At 35.0% G+C, this 21,218-nt stretch overlaps 1 protein-coding gene across 1 annotated transcript in view; it reads right to left on the bottom strand.

The window, feature by feature from the left end:
• The window catches only part of LOC140436425 (cubilin homolog), a 989,698-nt gene that overhangs the window by 81,155 nt on the left and 887,325 nt on the right, over window positions 1-21,218 (bottom strand). Inside the window, exon 4 of the mRNA XM_072525245.1 lies at window positions 15,470-15,687. Coding sequence (XP_072381346.1) covers window positions 15,470-15,687 — 218 coding nt within the window. The remainder of the gene's footprint in view (window positions 1-15,469; window positions 15,688-21,218) is intronic.

Genomic DNA, 21,218 nt, shown 5'->3' with positions numbered 1-21,218 from the left:
GAACATTTCTGACAGTAGGATTTTGATTGACGAGTGAAGTGGACGGTATTTTCTTTATGAAAGGACTCCAAGTCAAGGGTAACCGCATGATGAGGATCTAAGTCTTTGTGTTGAGATTGATTGGGAAATTGATATTTGTGCATACTCCATACTGATGTGATTTTCGCGGTAACCGTTTTGGATGAGGGCTTGTTTTAAACTAAAGAGCTCAGCGGGTTTACTTGCATTATCTGTATTAATGACTGAATTAATTTGTGAAGGGGGATGATGAGAGTTGGCATACAAGAAACGATTGGTATAGGTGGGTTTTCGACAAACAGAGTGATGAAAACCTTGAGATTGGTTTTTCTTTATGTTAACGTCGAGAAACGGTAGAAATGAACCAGTTTCCACCTCCATCGGAAACTAAATACTAGGATGTATACCATTCAGATGGGTTTGAAAAGACACCAAAGCATCCCTGCCATGGGGCAAATGACGAATGTATCGTCATCATATCGTAGCCAACATGTGGGCTTGAGCATTGATGTGGATAGTGCTCGAGTCTCGAAGTCTTCCATAAATATATTGGTAATTACTTAAGATAGTGGAGAGCCCAGTAGAGCACCATTTATTTGTCTATAGAATTGATTTTGGTCCCAAACGTAGACTTCAAGTAGCAGTCAAAACATAATGAAGATATCATAGGCTAATGAATGACAAGAACTTATCACTTATCCAGAAATACACAACTGAAAATATACAGTGTTGCAATCAGACCAGTAGTCACATATGAAGCTGAGACAATGTGTGTCATAGATAAAGTTAAAAAAATTTAGAACATTTGAGAGGAAAATTCTCCGAAGCATTATGGGCCCGAGAATAGAAAACGAAAAAATGAGAAGAATAATAAATCTTAAAATAAGAGACATAATGAAAGGAGAAGATCTGGTTAGATTTATTAAATTGCAGATACTGAGATGACTGTGATACATAGAGAGAAGGACCTACTGAATAAGAATGTCACCACATGGGAGTCAGAGGGCAAGATTTCGAGATAAATGGGAGGATCAAATAATGAAAGACATCATAAAAATCGTGAAAGTAAGAAACTGTAAGTAGCTAGGCACAGATCGAAATGAATGAAAGAAAATTATAACGAAAGCTAAGTCAAACAACAAAAATGCGGAGAGATTTATTACGGTAAGCGGCGCACTAAGTATGAGCTCTGAGCTCTAAGTAAGAGCCACAAACATTGCACCAGGAATGAAAGGTCTCAATTATGATGATCATCATTGTTTTCCTAATACTGAAATTTATACCCAAGATTATAACGTTTTAATATCAACGACATAAGTTTTATACGTTTTATAAAACTTTTTTAAATCACCTACTGGCCTATATAAAGCCTATATAAAGAAAAATAACAGCTTTGAAGATTGGGACAAGAAAAAAAAATATATCCAATTTGTTACCATCAAACAAACAAGATTTGAATTCTTTTGAAAAAGAATTGCTAATATTATTTATTTGGGTGCTATATTCCTCAGCTTTGTCTTATTTCGTCGCTGTCTGGATATGTAATCTTATTCGAGAATAGAGGTGGGAGATTTGCAGACGATATAGTAAGCCCAATATTTTTTTTAGTGTTAATTTAGATCATTTTTAATATTGTGGAAATCAGCATTACTATATTTTTAATACAGCCATTTTAAAAAAAATATATTATTTTCTTAAGGTACTCCTTAAGGAATTATTGTATCTTTTTTATTGGTCACTTAAACCACAAACATTGGCGTAACAAAAAAACTCCCATATACGTTGAAAGTTATAGGAAGTTGACAATATTTGAAGAACAATTGTAATTGAAACGTATTATATGGATTCAAACCTTCCAGGAAATATGATCAACAAAATAATTAAAGATAAGTGGCCTGCATTTCAATATATTTTTACTGATTATAATCTAGATCATAATCATTCTTTTTATGACGAATTTAAAATTTTTCACATTCAAAATAAAGGCCTTAAACTATCTTTGTTAGAATCTTTGGAAATCGACAAATTAAAAAACCCAGATATAATTCTGAATGACTAACTTGAGACAAACATTTCTTTCCTCCTCAACCTATTTCATTAGAGACTATAAAGTGTAAACGCATGCCAAAAATAGATCACTTGAGAAAGGCAATCAGCCGAAACAGCTGTAGTGATAAGAGTTTAAAATAAATTTTGTGAAAGTTTTGAAAACAAAGTTTTCAGTGTTTTATTGTTACATCCTTTATTTGTCTGACAGCTGCCGTTATTTCTTCTGGTAGGTTTTCGGGACCTGAATTTTCTTCAATGATGGTTTGTTGTATTGTTCTAAGGTCGTGCAAAAGTTTCTCCAAGTATTCTTTACATACTTTCTTTTTATCTTCTTTGGTTATGGCAAGACTGCCTTCATCATCTGTTATTTTTGCGCTGTTGCGTTTTCGGAACTGTCCAGCTATTTTCTTCACCTTTTGAGGGACATTAAAGTTATCATATCGACTCTGATACTCCCCTATTTCTTAACATTGTTTTGTTTTTTTGTTTCTCTTTGGCTTCTCTTATCCTTCTTCTGACGATGGTATGTATTCTTTTATATTCTTGGAGATTTTCTTTGTTTTTTCAAGTTCAAGTATTTCATCGGTCATCTACGATTTGCGTTTCTCTGTATCTCTCTTCAGGTGATGTTCTTTTATTTCTCTCACTGTTTCTTATATAATGGTCAGCCTTTGAGCTATAGTTCCTGCATTTCTGCATTTTGAGCACCTTTGTATTGATGTTTTCACCCACCTTCAGTCAAACATTGGGATCTTTCAGTTTTCAAGTGGTAAGTTTAACTATTTTCAATTTACTCAATTAATTCCGATATTAATAAATATTTTTTCCTTTCGTAGAGTCCCACTGGAGACCCTTTTTTATTACTGACGCTTCGCCGTCAGGTTCCGCCCAACATCTGGTTATTGCGGAGGAGATATGCAGAGATTTTGAGAGCATCAATCTTCATCCCTTTTCGATACACTCAAATACCCACCTGTTTTTGTGCGTATCAGGTGGCCCTGTCTTCTAATGTCATTGAACTGTCATTAAGAATATAAATTTTACATTCAAAATCATAAATTAAGAGTACTAGTTTTAATTTTTTGAGTATACCTATTACGTTGTATGATTAAGTCGTATAGCAATCACGTAATTTTGTATTTTACTAGGTATAACGTTTAACGTTATTATCACAGAAAAAAAAAGTTAAAGAAGCCGCAGGCTTATACAAACCTAGAAGAGTTGGGTGTTTGGCACATAACCAAGGCAAACCACTGTTAACTGTGGAAGAAAAACTAGACACTTGGAAGAATTATGTGGAAGTAACTTTTGCAGATGAAAGGCAGAATATCATGGAAGACACTGAGTGCCAAACAGGACCCCCGATTACCATTGAAGAAGTCACGTCAGCTATTAAAAGAACTAAACATAGTAAAGCGGTAGGGCCTGACGAGTTTTGTGCAGAATTCCTAAAACTTATGGATGAACAGGGAATAAAATGGATAACAACTGCATTCAACAACATATACGTAACTGGAAAAATACCCCAAAGCTGGTTAAACTCGACCTTCGTGACCATACCAAAAAAAGTAAATGCCAAGACATGCGAAGACTACAGAACAATTAGCCCAATGAGCCACTTACCTAAAACGTTCTTGAAAGTGATACACGGCAGAATATATAAAAAATGCGAAGAACAAGTATCATGGACGCAGTTTGGATTCAGCGATTCCTTAGGCACCCGAGAGGCTCTATTCGCTGTCCAAGTGCTTATACAAAGATGCAGGGATGTTAACTGTGATGTGTATACTTGTTTTATCGACTACAAAAAGGCATTTGATAGAGTAAAGCATGATAAACTTATAAACATCTTGAAAGAAGTGGGGTTAGATGATAGGGACTTAAGAGTCATCTATAATTTATATTACAACCAAACAGCCAATATTAAAGTGGATGACCAATTGACAGAGGCAGTCTCCATAGATAGAGGAGTGAGGCAAGGATGCATTCTGTCCCCGATGTTATTTAATGTATACTCTGAATATATCCTCGAGCAAGCGCTAGGCGAACTACAAGTCAACGGAATACGTCTAAACAACATTAGATATGCCGACGACGCAGTAGTTTTTGCATATAGTCTGGACGGTTTGCAAAGAATAATGTCGCGTATATCAGATATAATTAGAGAACACGGACTTGATCTTAATACGAAGAAAACAAAGTACATGGTAGTCAGTAAGCGCGAAATATTAAATACACAGCTTTTGGTTAACCAACATCCAATTGACAGAGTGGACAGCTACACATACCTTGGTACCAACATTAACAGCCAATGGGATCACTTCAGTGAAATAAAACAACGCATAGGAAAAGCGAGATCGGCATTCATAATGATGAAGTCTCTTTTCAGTCACGATTTACCACTTGCTACCAAAATCTCTCTCATTAGATGCTATGTATTTTCTACATTATTATACGGAGTAGAGGCCTGGACACTTTCCGAAGCTTCTTTAAGAAAACTCGAGGCATTCGAGATGTGGTGTTACAAACGTATTTTAAGAATTTCATGGGTGAATCGTGTGACTAATGTTGAGGTCCTACGTAGAATAGGCAAGGAATGCGAGATTATTAACACCATCAAAGAGCGCAAACTAGAATATCTTGGCCATGTTATGAGGAATAAACAGAGATACGACTTGTTGCAACTCATTCTTCAGGGCAAGGTATTTGGAGAGGACCAGGGAGAAGAAGAATATCTTGGCTTCAAAACCTGAGAAAGTGGTTTAATACATCGACAACCGGACTATTCCGAATAGCAGCAAGCAAAGTTAGAAGAGCCATGTTGATCGCTAACATCCGGAACGGATAGGCATCGTAAGAAGAAGAACGTTTAACGATAATCCATTTGGTTTATATTTAATTTTAATATAAACGTAAAAAATGCCCTTTTGATTTAATTTCAGTGGCCTTTGATTTAATTAACCTAAGTGGCCTTAGGTTAATTTTCCTACGTTTCCATTTCCCTGTAGTAGTTGGTAGTTGGCTAAGATCTGTTGAACTATTTTATAATAGGTAATGGAAAATGTACAATATCCTTATTAGTTGTTACATACAGCTCTTGCATTAACCTGTGTCTAACAAATGTGTTTTATTGAAGAGAAATAATCAAAGTAGTAGATATTAAAAATTAAAAAAACCTCCACAACTTACAAAGAAATAGTATCATCATCATCATTCTGGCTTTAGAACCCTGTGTGGCTCCTAACTTCCTCAAGAATTTCACTCCAGTCGTCCGTATCCATCGCCTTTCTCCGCCAAGCACCTATTCCCATATTTCTCATGTCTTCATCGATGTTATCAAGGAACCTTGTTCTGGGTCTTCCTCTGACCAATAGGTCTAGTAAGGAGCGTGTTTCTAGATGGGTTATTTTGTTCCATCCAGATTACATGCCCTATCCATCTCAGACGTCCTATCTTAATATGTTTTACCATATCAGGTTTCTGGTATATTCTACAAAGTTAAAAGTTGTATAGTCTTCTCCACACTCCATTGCCATTCACTGCTCCATAGATTCTCCTTAGTGCTTTTCTTTCGAAAAATGCTGTTTTCATTAGTTTTTGTTAAAGTCCAGGTCTCTGAACCAGATGTTAGGACTGGGCGTAATATAGTTTTATAGAGTGTTGTTTTTGTATTTCTCGATATAATTGTGGATTAAAGGAGGAGATTGAGCGCAAAATAGCATCTGTATGCCGTGCAAATTCTGAGGGGTATCTCTGCGGTAGTATTACTTTCAGTGCTAAGGGGCGCTCCCAGGTATACAAATTCGTTCCCTGCTTCAAAGACGTCGTTTTCTATAATCCATTTTTGTAGCTGATTCCGTTAATGCTACATACGCCTCTCGTACAACGTTTTCCGTTCTCCCAACAATATTGATATCATCAGCATAGGCCAGGATTCGCACTGATTTATTATATATTGAACCAGTGGTTGTGACTACATTAAACTTTTTCTTCTTCTCCTTCTTCGGTTTTTCCCATTATGAGTTCGCCGTTTTTGTCCTCCACAGCACTCTATTCTCCCAGTCACCTTCTCTGAGGTCTCTATCTATCATAGCATCTCCGACGTATGTTTTCCATCTTGTAGCAGGTCTTCCTCTCCGTCTTCTTCTCGGCGGGTCCCAGTTTAATATTCTTTTCGGCCACCTATGCTCTGGCATTCTTTGTACATGCTCGTACCACTGCAGGGCTCTGTTTTCCAACTTTTTTGTAATTAAGCATTTTACTTCCATTCTGTTCCATATTTCCTCCGTTCTTATTCTATTCGCTCTTGTGATTTGTAGACATCTTCTCATAAAGTCCAGTTCAACTGTTCTTATTTTATTTCGTATTGTTGTTGTCATTGGCCATACTTCCGCTCCATATAGGGTAATATTCATCACTATGCTTTGAAGGATCCTCTTTTTGTTTTCTTTGGTTATAGTGTTGTTCCATATCACTCCATGAAGTGCTCTTGTGGCTTATTTTCCCCGTCTATTTTCATTTCTATATCTTTCATACAAGTACCATCTCGGCTAATCATTGACCCTAAATACTTAAAAGCCTTACAACTCTTAATAGTCTCTTCTTCTAAACTTAAGTTCAAATCTGCAACCTCGGGTCCAATACATAAATATTCGGTCTTGCACATATTTATCTTGAGTCCCCAAAGTTCATATTCTTCCTTTAATTTCCTTATCATATATTCCATATCCTCCCTGTCTTGTGCAAAAATGACTTGATCATCTGCGAAAAGTAGTGAATGTAATATATTCTCTTGTACTGGTATGCCCATTGTTCCGCATTTTCTATACCATCTTTTCAAAGCCTGATCTATATATATGTTAAAAAGTGTAGGTGAGAGACCACATCCCTGTTTGAGGCCTTTTGTTGCGGTGATTGTTTTTATTATTTCATTACCTAACTTTATTTGCACTTGTGTTTCTTTATACAGTCTTTGTGTTATATTCACCCATTTCTCTCTAACGTGCATTCTTCTCATTGCTTCCCATAGTTGTTTCCTGGGCACGCTATCGTATGTTTTCTCTAAGTCGATAAAGGTCATATGTGTTTCAATGTTTTTTTCTTTGTTGGAATGATCTGGCTTTTCGGAATCCGGCTTGTTCTTCGCTATAATGGTCCATGTGTTGTTCTATTTTTTCTTTTATAACTGATGAAAAGATTCTTGCTATTGAAGGCATTACACTGATCCCTCTGTAGTTATTTGGTGACCTTTGTCACCTTTTTTGAAAATGGAGGACATGTATGATAAATTCCACTCATCGGGAATCTTCTCTCCTGCTTCAATTTTATTGAACAACATTTGTATAAAGGATACTATCCTTGCGCCTCCATATTTCAGCAGTTCCATTTTTATGTTCCCTGGTCCTGGTGCTGTATTGTTTTTGGATTTCTTTAGTGCTTTATTTATATCTTCCTCTGTGATTTCTGCTTCCTCAGTTATTATTGTCACAGAGTCGTATGAAATATACTCCGGCCTATTCTCCTACAATAATTTTGTGTAATGCTTTGTCCACTCTTTTAATGTAATTATCTGTATGGTATTTTTACTTCGTTTATTACTTCTGATGTTTTTTATTTTTTTCCATGCTTCCGTTGATCTGTTATACCCTTTCGTGTTGTCTATGTCTCTGCACATTCTCTCCCAGTATTCGTTTTTCTCGAGCTTTATTCTTTGTTTAACTTGTTGTCTGAGGGTAACATATTCTCCCCGTGTTCCTGGGGTTCTGTCGTTTAGCCATTTATGAAATGCACTTTTTTTTCTTTTAATCATCTCTTCTAAGTCGTCGCTGTTTTTCTCCAAATATGTATTCTTATGTTGTTCAATATTCAGCACTTCGTTTGCCGTTTTGTTTATTTTTTCCTTTAGGTGTTGATACATTTCTGTTGGGGTCCATTCTTCGTTCATCTGTAGCATATTCTGTAGCCTATTCTGATATAGTGTTCGAGTACTAAATTGTTGTAGAAGTTCTACTTTATACCTCGTATTTGCGATTTTTTGCATCTCCTCATCTTTCTGGATATTGTCTTTTTGTCGTCTTCCCGTGTATATGAATTTTTCTAGCACTAATCGGTGGTTACTTGCACTTGTTTAAACTTTTTTAAGAGTTTTAGTATCGGTATAGTGAGAAATAGTATCACAAGTGCCAAATAAAATAGGAAAACAAATAAATATAAGTTGCCACATGTGACACAAAAAATGTTTGTAACAATAACTGTTACACAAAGAAAATAGTTAATTAATTTGTTGTTGCCTTATTTTGGGACTAAAAATACAACTAGTTGACGCGTTTCCCGTTTAAGTAAAAAATGTCGTCTTTAGATACGGATAAATGACCAAATATTAAAAAGGTTTTAAATTCCTTAGCAAATTAGTAGTAAATCGAGCTCCGTTCACGTAACTGGACCAGGTCCACTAGAACCGACTCAACTCTAACGTGTAATCTCGTTGAAGAAAGTTTCTTGTGTGGTATGCGGATGTCGTAATAAATTAGGGACTTGTCGATGACGACGGGGGAGTAAAGCTTTTTTGGGCGTGGTTGGGCTCGATTCACAAGAAATATACAGCTAGTTTCCAATGTTTTTGATACTGTTTTCAAATAGTATATGGCATGTGCATTTTGAGAAAAAGAAAAGGTTATTGGCATGATTTTCTTAAATTAGAAATTAAAAGGTAAGAAACGTATTAACGTTGCTATAGCTGTATGCAATAAATAAGGTCTTGCAGTTAATTTGAAAATATATCGTTACTATTAGCTCTAATAATTAAATTTAATTTATTACGACTACTATCAATGTAATTTTTAACTTAGAATTTGACGATGATGTGAGGGAAATGATCATAAGCTCAACCTTTTTCTCCAAATGAGACATCCATAAGGCCACATGGCTATCACCGAATGGTCAAACAATCAACCTGATATATTATTATTTCACCCATAATCACGTTGAACAATATAGGACTCAGGGAATCTACCTGTCTTATCCCATTGCCAGCTTCAGTAGTGCCGGTTAGTTCTTCTTCTACTTTTACTTTTATTGTATTGTTTTGACAGATATTTTCAATCGTTTTAATTATTGCTAGAGGTATCTCACTTGTGTACAGTAAGTAAATGACGTCCTTTAATTTGACCCGGTCAAATACCATCTTAAGGTCTACGAAACATAGATATGCCGGTTTGTTGTATTCTAATGATTTTTCTTAACAAAAATAATGAGTACACAGAAGAGATTAAGGCAAGAATAGGACAGGCAAGAAATTCTTACAACAAACTGAAAAAAGTACTCTGCAGCAGGTACATTTCAATTTCTTTAAAGATAAGACTTCTGAGATGCTACGTGTTCTCCGTATTATTTTATGGGTTGGAGGCTTGGACATTAAAGAAAGATGTTTCGGACAGATTAGAAGCCTTGGGGTTATGGGCCTACAGAAGGATATTAAGAATAAGTTGGGTGGATAGAGTCACGAATGTCGAGGTGTTGAGAAGAATGGGAAAAGATAAAGAGGTTTTAAATACAATTAAAGTCATAAAACTGCAATATCTGGGACATGCCATGAGGGGCGAGCATTATAACTTGCTGCAATTAACAATACAAGGAAGAATACAGGGTAGAAGGAGTCGCGGAAGAAGACGCATCTCCTGGTTAAACAATTTGAGAGCTTGGTTTATCTGCACTTCTGCTGACCTCTTTAGAGCAGCGGTATCGAAAGTTTGAATTACCATGATGGTTGCCAACCTTCTTAGAGGAGATAGCACATGAAGAAGAAGAATAATGATTTTTCTTGCACTTGCCTCATTATAAATATAGCGTCGGTGCATGATCTTTCCGACCTAAAACCTATGAAAAACAACCTTTTAGTTGTATTGTTTTATTATTATGCAGTTTCTTCGTAAATATATAATAAAAGTGGCTTATTAGAACCAACCCACCGTTGGAACGTTTAAAATTCGTTAAAGTCTGTTGGAAATTGACGGATAGCGCTTTCCTATAAAATGTTGGCTTGGAGAGGATTTAAAGACTTCTCCTTCGGTTCCCGTACCGGACAGTAAAAGTTCAATTCATCATCATCATATAACGGGGGTCCTACGGCTATTGCCGCTTCCCGCATTTCAGCATCCATCTTTTCCTATCTCTCCAATCTCCCTCTTCTAAGCCTCTAGATTGCATTGTTTTTGTAATTTCTCTTCTCCAGGAATTTGGTGGTCTTCCCCTTTTTTCTTCTTTCTGGCGGAACATACATTAACGCTTTCTTTGGCCACCGCTCCTCCTCCATTCTCATCACGTGACCATACCATTGTAATTGCCTTCCTTGTATTCTAACTGAAAGTGTATCTCTAATTCCTGTACGGTTTCGTATTTCCTCATTCCTGATTCTTTCCATTCTCGATACTCGACATGACCTTCTAAGATAATCCATTTCCACAACGTCTACTTTATCTCGTTCATTCTTTGTCATCGTCCAACATTCGGCACCATATGTGGTAATTGGTTCTACAATTGCTCTGTATACGCGAAGTTTGGTATGCATCTTTATTTTATTAGACCACAGTAATGAATTCAGTATTCGGATGCATTTTTTCCCTTGGGTTATTCGGTTTTGTACATCTATCTTAACTCTGCCATCTGCTGATATGATGCTTCCTAGATATTTATACTGGTTGCAGCCTTTTATGACTGCGTTTTCAAGCCTCAGATCTATGGTATTTCCTCCAATTTTTAAATATTCTGTTTTGCTTATGTTTACAGTAAGCCCCCATTCGGCATATTCCTCAAATAATTTTCGATTCATATAATTTATATCTTCCTCATCGGTTGCAACCACCACCTGATCATCTGCAAACAACAATGTATACAGAGTTTCTTGTCCCACTTCGATGCCCATAAATCTACATTTATTTCTCCAATTCCTCAATGCTTCTTGGACGTATATTTTAAAGAGTGTCGGTGACAAACAGCATCCTTGCTTTAGGCCTTTAGTGACTTTAAATTCATTTGAGGTTCTGGTTCCAATTTTTACACAACTAACTGCATTTTCGTACAATTTATATTTCGCTCGGATATACGTCGAATCCAATCCGGACCTTTTGAGGACCTCAAACATTTTCTTTAACGGGACACTATTATATGCTTTCTCAAGGTCTATAAATACCAAATGGGTCTCTCCACTTCTTTCGACACGCTTTTCAATTATTTGTCGTAGGATAAATATATTATCAAGGCAGGATTTCCCCGTACGAAAGCCGCTTTGTTCTTCAATATCTTGTATCTGTCTTTCAACCCTCTTCTTTAATATTCTGCCGTACAACCGGCCTACAGAGCTCGTCACACTAATACCTCTATAATTGGAACAGTCTGTTTTATTCCCTCTCTTATATATGGAGCTTATATAAGATTTATTCCAATCTTTAGGAATTTCCTGACCTCCACACATACATTTATTGAAAAGGTCTACTATTAATTCTAAAAGTGCAGTCGGCCCATATTTAACCAGCTCTATGGGAATGTCTCCAGGCCCTGCGGCTTTTCCGTTTTTAACCTCTTTTAAGGATTCCGTCAATTCAGATAATGTTATTATAGGGATTTCCTGTCTTTCTTCTCTGTTGTCTATTAATTCCCTTATCTTTTCCCATCTGTACTCTACTCTATCCTCTTTCAGCAGTTTCGTATAATATTCTTCCCATTCATTTAACTTTATGAGAGAAATGTTGTCTTCATTTTTCTCATTTTTCCTAAACTGCTTTAATGTTTTCCAAGCTTGCGCCACTTTTGTTCCACCCATAAATCTGTCCAGTTCATCACACTTAGCCTCCCAGTTTATATTTTTCGCCTTATCCACGTCTTTTTTAACTTCTCTATTCCATTTAGCGTATATTTCTCTGTCTTGAGGATCTTTGGATTGAAGCCATATGTGATATGCTTGTTTTTTCTTGAGAACTTTCTCTTCTAGTTCCGTTGACAACCATTCAGGTTTTCCTTTTTTCCGATTTTCAACTTTTCCCAGTGCTTCATTTGCCGCTTCATGAATATATTTTTTAATTACCTCATACAGACTTTCAGAAAAGTTCAATTCACTTCGAAAAAACACGCGAAATTCACTTCGAAAAATTAAGTACCTTTAAATTCAACAATCATTATTATTACCATTTCGACTTAAAAAATTGTTTCCACGAAGGCTTATGTAATCCAAGTCTACATACATGGTTGAAGAAAGAAGACAAATCATCACAACATTTTGTACTATGTCGAAACAACTTTTTTGAATTTTGTATAAATGTACACTACATTATTTACAACAGAACAGATACTTAATGTTTATTACGCTATCATCTATTCACATTTGTCATATAATATTGTTCTATGGGGCAGTGCAACAAATGTCTCGAAAGTTTTTATAGCCCAAAAGCGCATAATTCGCTTGATTTTTAATTTACCATATAGACATACGTGTAGAGAGCATTTTAGAAAATATCAAATACTCACTGTTCCCTAAATTTTTATATACAGAAGTATTCTGTATACAAAAGCTAATATCAATAGATTGAAATCAAATTCAGATGTACACAATTATCGTACCAGAAAAAAAGATTTCTTTAGGACTCCTAAACATTACACTTCTATGTTTGGAAAAAACCCTGATTATAGCGGAGTAAGGTTTTTTAATCAGCTCCCATCCAAATTAAAAAGTGAAGCAGATGATGATAGGGCATTTAAGAATAAATTGAAGACTTATCTCATCGAGTCATGTTTTTATAGTGTCTCGGAATTTATGTCTTAGATATATGTTGTATGTTGTTTCTATATTTATGTGTATGTTTATATTGTATAGGTAGTCTTTAACGTTTCCTTTTACTTTGACATGTCCTATATTATGTAAATAATCTACAAGGATGAATAGTTTTATTATTATTTATTATTATATATAAATAATTATCATGTTTATTTGTTCGTATTATATTTAAGAACATTTTGATTTCAAGCTATAATATTATATTAGATAATTATCGTCCATCCCGGGTTCAATTAACGCGTCAGTATTCGTTTAAACTTTTTCGAATGTTGACTGGAAGGAAATCCTGATAAGGCCTTTACTGAGACGCAATAAGATTCAAGGAAATTGCCCGCAATTCCTTCGGTCTTTTCGACACTAGAAGCAAGAAACGGAATTACATAGGAATTATTGTTATCGCTGTGTTTACACCATGAAGCTTTGTATATGTTGTTGGCTTGAGTTTATTTATGCTTTTGAAGTAAAAAACGGTGCTAATGTCCTCTGATGTAATTGTTGAAATGTGGTGAAAAAATAAATGTTTCTTGAAATGTACAAATATTCTAGATATCAGAAGGAAATAAGTGTCTTGTTTTTTTTATACATAAATACATAAACTATGTCAAGAATTGAATCGCTTATTTATGAAAGGTCTCATGTCACTTTTTTTCAAATTTTTGTTTAATCCTGAAAATAACCCATTTGATCGCACATGGTTTTCTCATGAAAAGCCTTATGTCTTGTTATTTCTTTACTAGATATTTTAGTTTAAAATTATTGTTTATTTATGAAAGGCCTCATGTCATTGACAAGTGGCTTTTCATAAATAAAAGCACTATTGGCGACATTGCGCGGCCAGCTGATTATTGACAGATGTTTACTGTTTGGAGAATAATTAACCTCTTGTTGTTTTACGTTATAATCAACTGTTAAATAATAATAAAATAAAATAGAGTTCTTCAGTTTTTGTTAAAGTGATTCAACTTATGTTTTGAAATAATGTCAGAGAGAAAAAGTGTCGTTAAAATAAGAGCAGATAGCAGGAAGCGAAAGAGAGAATATATAAATTACAGAGGAAATGTTGTCAAACCACGCAAAACAGGATTAAAATGCTAATCATCTAAAAAATCAGTTTTAAGTGGTGTGCCATAAGGATTTGTTTTGCTATGCTATGTTGTATGCTAGTGATCTTGATTCTCATATCATATCTAGGAAAGCTTTCTACGCAGACGATACAAAAATATTTACTGACCCACTTTTGAGTGGACAAGACTTACAAAGTGACTTAGATTCGATCTTCAAGTAGTGTTCAGATTGGATGTTACCTCTAAATAGAGATAAGTGTGTAGTTTTACATTTGGGGAAAATAACCCGCGTTTGTCTTATTCGATAGACGGGCTTTTACTGGATACTGTGGGATCATATTGTGATCTTGGTGTTACAATTAGTAAAAATTTGAGTTTGTCGGAGCATATTTCAAACATCACTAAAAAGGCAAATAGTAAATTATACCTACTTAATAAGACTTTTACAAAAATATCCTTTTCGGGTTCTATTCGTTTGTATAAAACTTATGTCCGACCCCTACTGGAGTACTGTGGAACAGTTTGGTGCCCAGAATTAGTACGCGATAGAACTCTTCTCGAAAATGTTCAAAAGAAAGCCACCAGACTATCTTTCAAACGAAGAAGGCCAGATTACCCACAAAGACTTTCTTTAGCAGGGTTACCAACTTTTGAAGCTTGTCGACTCCGTGGTGACTTAATTATCAACTTCCGAATTTTAAGGTTTGGATATGTAAATCTGCAGCATTTGTTTATTTTAGATCATCACAGCAGACTACGTAGTCACAGTTTGAAACTGAAGAAGGAATCCTTTTCATGGACAAGGCGCCAACATTTTCTGTGTAATAGTATTTTTAGTATATGGAACAGTCTCCCAACGGAAATTATAAATTCCCCATCTATAAATTCTTTTAAAAACCAACTAGACTGTTACATGTTTGTAAACTGAACAATACTGTATACAATTTACTAGTTCATAGTTTATTTGCGTAACAAATTATTTTGTAATGTACTATTTCATTTTTCTTGTAAATGGGGACCCCAGCCCTTATTACTATGTAGTAATAATAATAATAAGATCAAAGATTAATATAAAAGCACTTATTGTTTTAGATTTAACACATAACCTCTTTCTGTACCTATTTAAATAATTAGAAAAAGGATTTAAAGTAACATTTGTTAATGATATTAATGGTAAAAGACAAGCTATTATAAATTAAAAAGGGGCTAAATTTTAATGTGAAATGTTAAATAATTTGTTTTTAAACTAACGTGGATCTGGAAGTTCAGCTAGTAAATTATTACCACCTAGTAATTAACAACCCTTAAAATTAGGCATATTTTTCAAGCCTATAAAATATCATTGCCTACATTTTTCTATAAATAACTTTTTTGGATATTATCTAGGTACCATAATGGAATTATCGACCAATGTCGCTCTTAAACTTACCCTGTATATAAAATTTGCATTTTTTTAATTGTTATTATACAAAAACAAAAATACTATAAAGAACAACTTATTTGGTGTACTTACCGGATGATATAGGTCTCATCGGACAAGTCATAATATTTTCACATCTCTGGCCATCGATGTTGAACTCTTCGTTTTCAATGTAGAGCTTGATAAAAGGCAGTCGAGTGTTTAGGTAGTATCTACAATGCAAATTTCTCGGATAGATGCCGGGATAAGCTGGTGATTGAACGTAACAAGTTTGAAGACGACAGTCTCTAAATATTCGCTCACAATATGACCTGGAAACGGATAAAATCAATCATTCAAAAACGAGAAGAGAGAGAGCTGAGGGTTTGTTGACTCAACTCTAAAGCTGATGTGAATAGTAATGGATACTCAATAAGTGGAATTATTTTGCAAGAGTGTCTTGTTAACTTATTATTTATTCATATCAGAGTTTTTTATTTGGTGTTCAAAAAATGTATAATGCTCAAAAGGATTTTTATTGTAAAAAATTACGCGTATTGAAAATTAAATTATTTATAACTAAAAATGTCTAGTTACAACATGCCTTATAATATTGTAAATATAATTTTAAAAAGGGTACTGCAATATTATTATAATTAAAGTTATTGTCAGAAGATAGGAATAGGAAATAAAAGAGGTCTTGTGGTGCACATGTTAACACCAGTGGTAAGCTTTTATTATCTGTATACACCACTATTACTTCAGACCACCTGTGTAAACGCCTGCATCTGGTCACCTAAAATTTAGCGAAATTTGATAACATTGGTCAGATTTTTCCTCTCCACACCTGCTAATACAGACTAACTGAGAAAACATTTGCAAACATCTGCAACTATTCATCATGATTTTTTGTCTATACTTTTTTCCTCAGCTGAAACAGGCCACCTACTTGGTGGTGATGACTAATGGTATTCAATAAGCAGAATTGAAGGTGACCAGATGCACGCGTTAAAAAAATCTGAGTTGATGTTCTCCATATGTAAACAAGTGTAGACAAGTAAAAACATGATTATTGGTGTCACATTTGCCAGAATTCCAGGCAGACCAGAGTCAGCTGTAAGTAAAATCTCCGATTAATAAAAATGCTATGTTATTTAATCCATGAAAAAATATGTTAATCCACGTGCATCAAAAGAACAAGTTTAATGTTCAAAACGCTGACTGATGGTTTAAGTCAGTAAAAGTTTAGGCAAGGGAGAAAGCTGACAAATACTGTCAAATTTCGCTGAATTTATGTGGACCACCAAACCTTCCTTACTTTTTGTCTACTATTGTTTAACCTGACAGTGGTCGAGCATATATAATTCACTATATCGTATTTAATTGCGCCGGGTCTTATAGATCCTTTCGCGATACCTATGGATTTAGTTTTTCAATCGATGTTATATACACAGACTAATCACATATTGATTGTAATAAGCTCTATTTATGTGGTGACGTTATGCTATTTAACGAATGGTTGCTATCCATTCTTCTCTCCTGGGCGCGGTATGCTGCCTCAGAAAAAGAGTAACCGGTAGCGCAATTTATTTGGTCTGACCATCGAAGTGGCGATATTCCTCGAGTTCTTTTACCATTTACCTTGCCTTGAACCACAAACCTCTCCATGCCTTCCATTCGTCTGGTAATGTGTCAAAAGTACCTCAATATAATTTGGTTGATGATTGTGGTAAGCCTAGTATTGATGTCGAATTCTGTCAATATTGAGACAATTGTGAGATGTGTTGTTCAGGGTATGCGCATCATTCTACGATACACCCACATTTCAAAGGCCATTATACGTCGTGAGTCGGACTTTTTAATGGTCCAAGTTTCTGACGCATAGGTAGCGATAGGAAAGATAAGCATCCGTACTATGCGCAGTTTCGTGTTCCTGGTTATGTCCGTATCTTTCCAGATTTTAGACCGTTGCTGAGTTGGCCATTGTAAGGCGTCGATGTATCTCTTCTTCGCATCCACCATTGTTTGTGATAACAGAACCTAAGTAATTAAAACGGCTTACTACTTAAAACCCCGCTACGTTTCGTATTTCCGGCTAGTTATTTCTAATTCCATCGATTATCATTACCTTGGTCTTCTGTACATTAATTTTAAGTCCATATTCACGACTAATAGTGTCTAGTCTGTTCATGATGTATTCAAGGTCATTTGTTGATGATGCTAGTACTAAAGTGTCGTCAGCATAGCAGAGACTGCTGATTTTTCGGCCTCCGACTGATATTCCTCCTTGCCATCCGTCGAATACAATGCGCATGTGTTCGCTGTATATATTGAATAATATGGGAGAGATAATACATCCTTGACGAACACCGGCTTTTAGTTTAAAATTATCGGAGTATATGTTGTTGACTCTTACGTTTGCTGTGTTGTTGATATACAGTTGTTTCAGTAGGTATATATTTACTCAGTAGGTATTTTACATTATCGAACGCTTTCGAGTAGTCAACGAAGCACAAATATGTTTTTAGATTAAATTCTCTAGATTTTTCTATAATTTGTCTGAGATTGAGGATTTGTTCTCGTATGCCTCTTCCAGGGACAAATCTACATTGTTCTTGTGGGATATGTAGTAGAAGTATTGATTTTAATCCCTCGTTAATTAAATACGTTCTATTACGTACATTGTAGCAAAGATAAATTAACTCATATTGAGCCTCAAGGTTCTATTTGGTCGCTGTGTTCCAAACAAACCGTGAACAGAATCTTTGCATGACTACATAAAATCTGTGCTTCAAATAATCGCTAATTTTACTGGCATTACTCACACTTTTTCATTTATCTACCACTGGTGGATACCTTGTACCAGGCAAGCTCAAATTGACTTTAGTTGTTGATATCCCATAGCATTGGGTCAATTTTCTTCGACAAGCTCTGCATTTTTGGTCTTGGATTGTAAGTTCTAAAGCTTATTGAAGCAGAAATTTCCTTTTTGGTAAGTTAATATTGTTTGAACAAGAATTAAAATATCGGCATAATTTTGTTTTTCTTTATTATTTTACATTTCGATTGTATGGTTGCCTGCCACTAATAGGATATGATCGGAGCCAAAGTCTGCTTAAGGATAATGTTTGTCATTTTTGATAGAATTTGTAAAACGTTGATTAACAAGAATAAGTCTATTTGATTGGTATTATGTGGTTATCTGAATCTTGTGGCGAGATACGTTGTTGAGAGATCTTGGATACATATATAGTTACAACAGATCTAAAAAACTACCTCTGTGTCACTTTGCTATCATATGTATATAAAATTTTCCCAAAAATTATCAAAAAAAGACTGAATGCTAAGTTAGAATTCTATTAGCGTATAGAACCAGCTGGATTTATATCAGAGTACAACACTAATGATCCTATACTAGTGATAGAGAACCTTATAGAAAAGTCTAGAAAATAAAACAAACCATTAGCACTGATAGTCGTGAACTATGAGAAAGCATTTGATACCATAAGCCAGCAAAAAATATTAAAAGCATATATAGAATGCCGAATAGTTCATTGCTCACTATCATAATCAAACATATCTACCAAAATGCCACAGATAAAGTAAGACTATCTGAACAAGAAACAAAAATTTATGTATACAGCGTGAAGTACGACAAGGAGGCACCACCTCATCCTAAGAAGGTAGATCTGAACGAGTACAGTATCAACAAAAATAAAGAGAAGCTTAGTAGGGTAAATGGAAGGTAAAACTTAATGAAAGTAAATACAACCTGGACCTATAAGGAAAAATAGATTTCCACTGATGTCTACTGAAAACAACATTAGTAGAACTAGGGGCAAAAATGACAACATAAAATCCGGGTTCAAAGCGACATGACTTATTCCACTCGACCGAGAAGCTTTTTTAAAAAGAATACTTTCTTAACCCTCATCCGGACACTTATTTTTTCTGACGTAGTAGGACAGAGTGTGTCCGTCGGACACATTGTAACAATATTATGGTATTTTATGTTATAATTATTAAAATATGTGACAATTCTTTTGAATTTTTATTTTTAGATAATAAAGTAATAATTAGTGAGTGCTTGGTCTATAAAAACTAAAAAACAACGCAAATCTTAACCTATAATTCTAAAGTATCTACAATGATACGACATTGTATTACTTTCTTAGGCAACTAATAGCCTCATGTTTTACACTGCTGTGCTCGTTGCAAATGTTCTGGCTGCAACTATTACAAGTTTGTTTTTCTGTTCTTGATTTTTTTAATAGATATAAGTAAGATCTTTTTTTCTGTGTTGACTGAGGTGTGGCAGTAGTGGCAGTTGCTTCTCCTGCAAAGTTTGCCATAAGGAATCTGGTTGATTTAGACAGTCCTACGTTCGATCTGCGGATAATATGGGGCTTTATAAGTTGTTCTGCTGTTTTAATTATGAATATACGTCTTTTTTTGTGTCTTATTATATTCCAGTTTGAATGCGGGTTGATTCAAATAACATAAGATGATAGACAGCATACATCTAACATATTCATAAAATATGCGAAAATCCAATGCGGGTTTGTTTTACGTTTGCACATATATTGATCCACTATCGGGTCGAGCGAGTCAACTTCACCTTTTGTTTTATTATAGTCGAGAATTATAATCTCTGGGTTATGGTTCATCTCCTCTCTAATCTTATTCGAGTAATGCATTGTTGACAACACTGACACTTTTCATAGGCTTAGGCACATATGATACCAATGTTGTCTATTTTGTAAAACCAATGGCTCCTTGGTAGAAAGACAGGGTAGAAGACAATGGCTCCTTGTTCTTACATGGTTGAAACTCAGGAGGAATAAACTTTTTATGTTTTCTAACTGTGCTAGCAATTGTTAAACCATTAGATAGCATATTATAAGCAATATATAAGTTCGTAAAATAGTTCTAACATGTTACGTTTCTGTTGGTTTTACGTACTAAACCAGTAGCTACTTGATTACCTTCTTTGCCGAGATAGGGAATCGCATTTAGAGGATAAAAAGTTTCTGAATCACATGCCCAAAATATGTTTATTCCATATTTGTCGGGTTTTGAGGCAATATAGTGTTTGAATAAACATGTTCCACGATAATGAATCAACTGCTAGTCAATTGTTATATTTCGTCCTGGCAAATAATGCTTTTTCAAATTTCCTAGTACTTGATCCCATATATCCCGTATAGCAGCTAGTTTATCTCTTTTATGTCTTTTGGATCTTGGCGTTTTGTCGTCGAAACGAATAAAACGCAAAAGCTCTTTGAACCGATTTATACCCATAATGGCTAGAAAAATCTGTGGTCCATAAACTGAATTCCACAAAGCTTGATAACTTTCACAGTTTGATTTCAGACGCCCGGCGGTAAACAGGAGACCAAAGAAAGCATACATTTCAATTCTATCGTAGGACTTACATGGTTTATTTTGCAATACAGGATGAGCCTCTAGATGGGTGTAACGGACAATGTCATCCACAGCATTTTCAGTCAAATATAAGCGAAATATGTCTAGTGGGTCTTCAATGCGTGTTCCATGTGGAAATAGAACTTTGTGTAGTGGTTCTTTTACTAAATTATGAACTCGTGTTCGTCCACTCGGAAAAGGTTGTGATCACCACTCAGTTTTATCTTTAGCAACACACATTGCTGGTTGACTGTTTCTGATATGTTGTTCAATGTTCAAGAGCTGAAATTGTATCATGAAGTATACTAGTCTCAATCTACGTTTTATTTTATACTTACTTATAAATTACTAGTCAAACTAGTCATAGCTTGTTTAGTACTTCACGTGACCGACAGTCGACAAATATTGATGACCAGTGGCGTAACCGCCATAAATAAAA

Source organism: Diabrotica undecimpunctata, chromosome 3 (assembly GCF_040954645.1).
Source record: "Diabrotica undecimpunctata isolate CICGRU chromosome 3, icDiaUnde3, whole genome shotgun sequence".
Taxonomy (NCBI): Eukaryota; Metazoa; Arthropoda; class Insecta; order Coleoptera; family Chrysomelidae; genus Diabrotica; species Diabrotica undecimpunctata.
The sequence above is the reverse complement of the archived record's forward strand: the minus strand, read 5'-3'. Positions and strand labels throughout refer to the sequence as shown.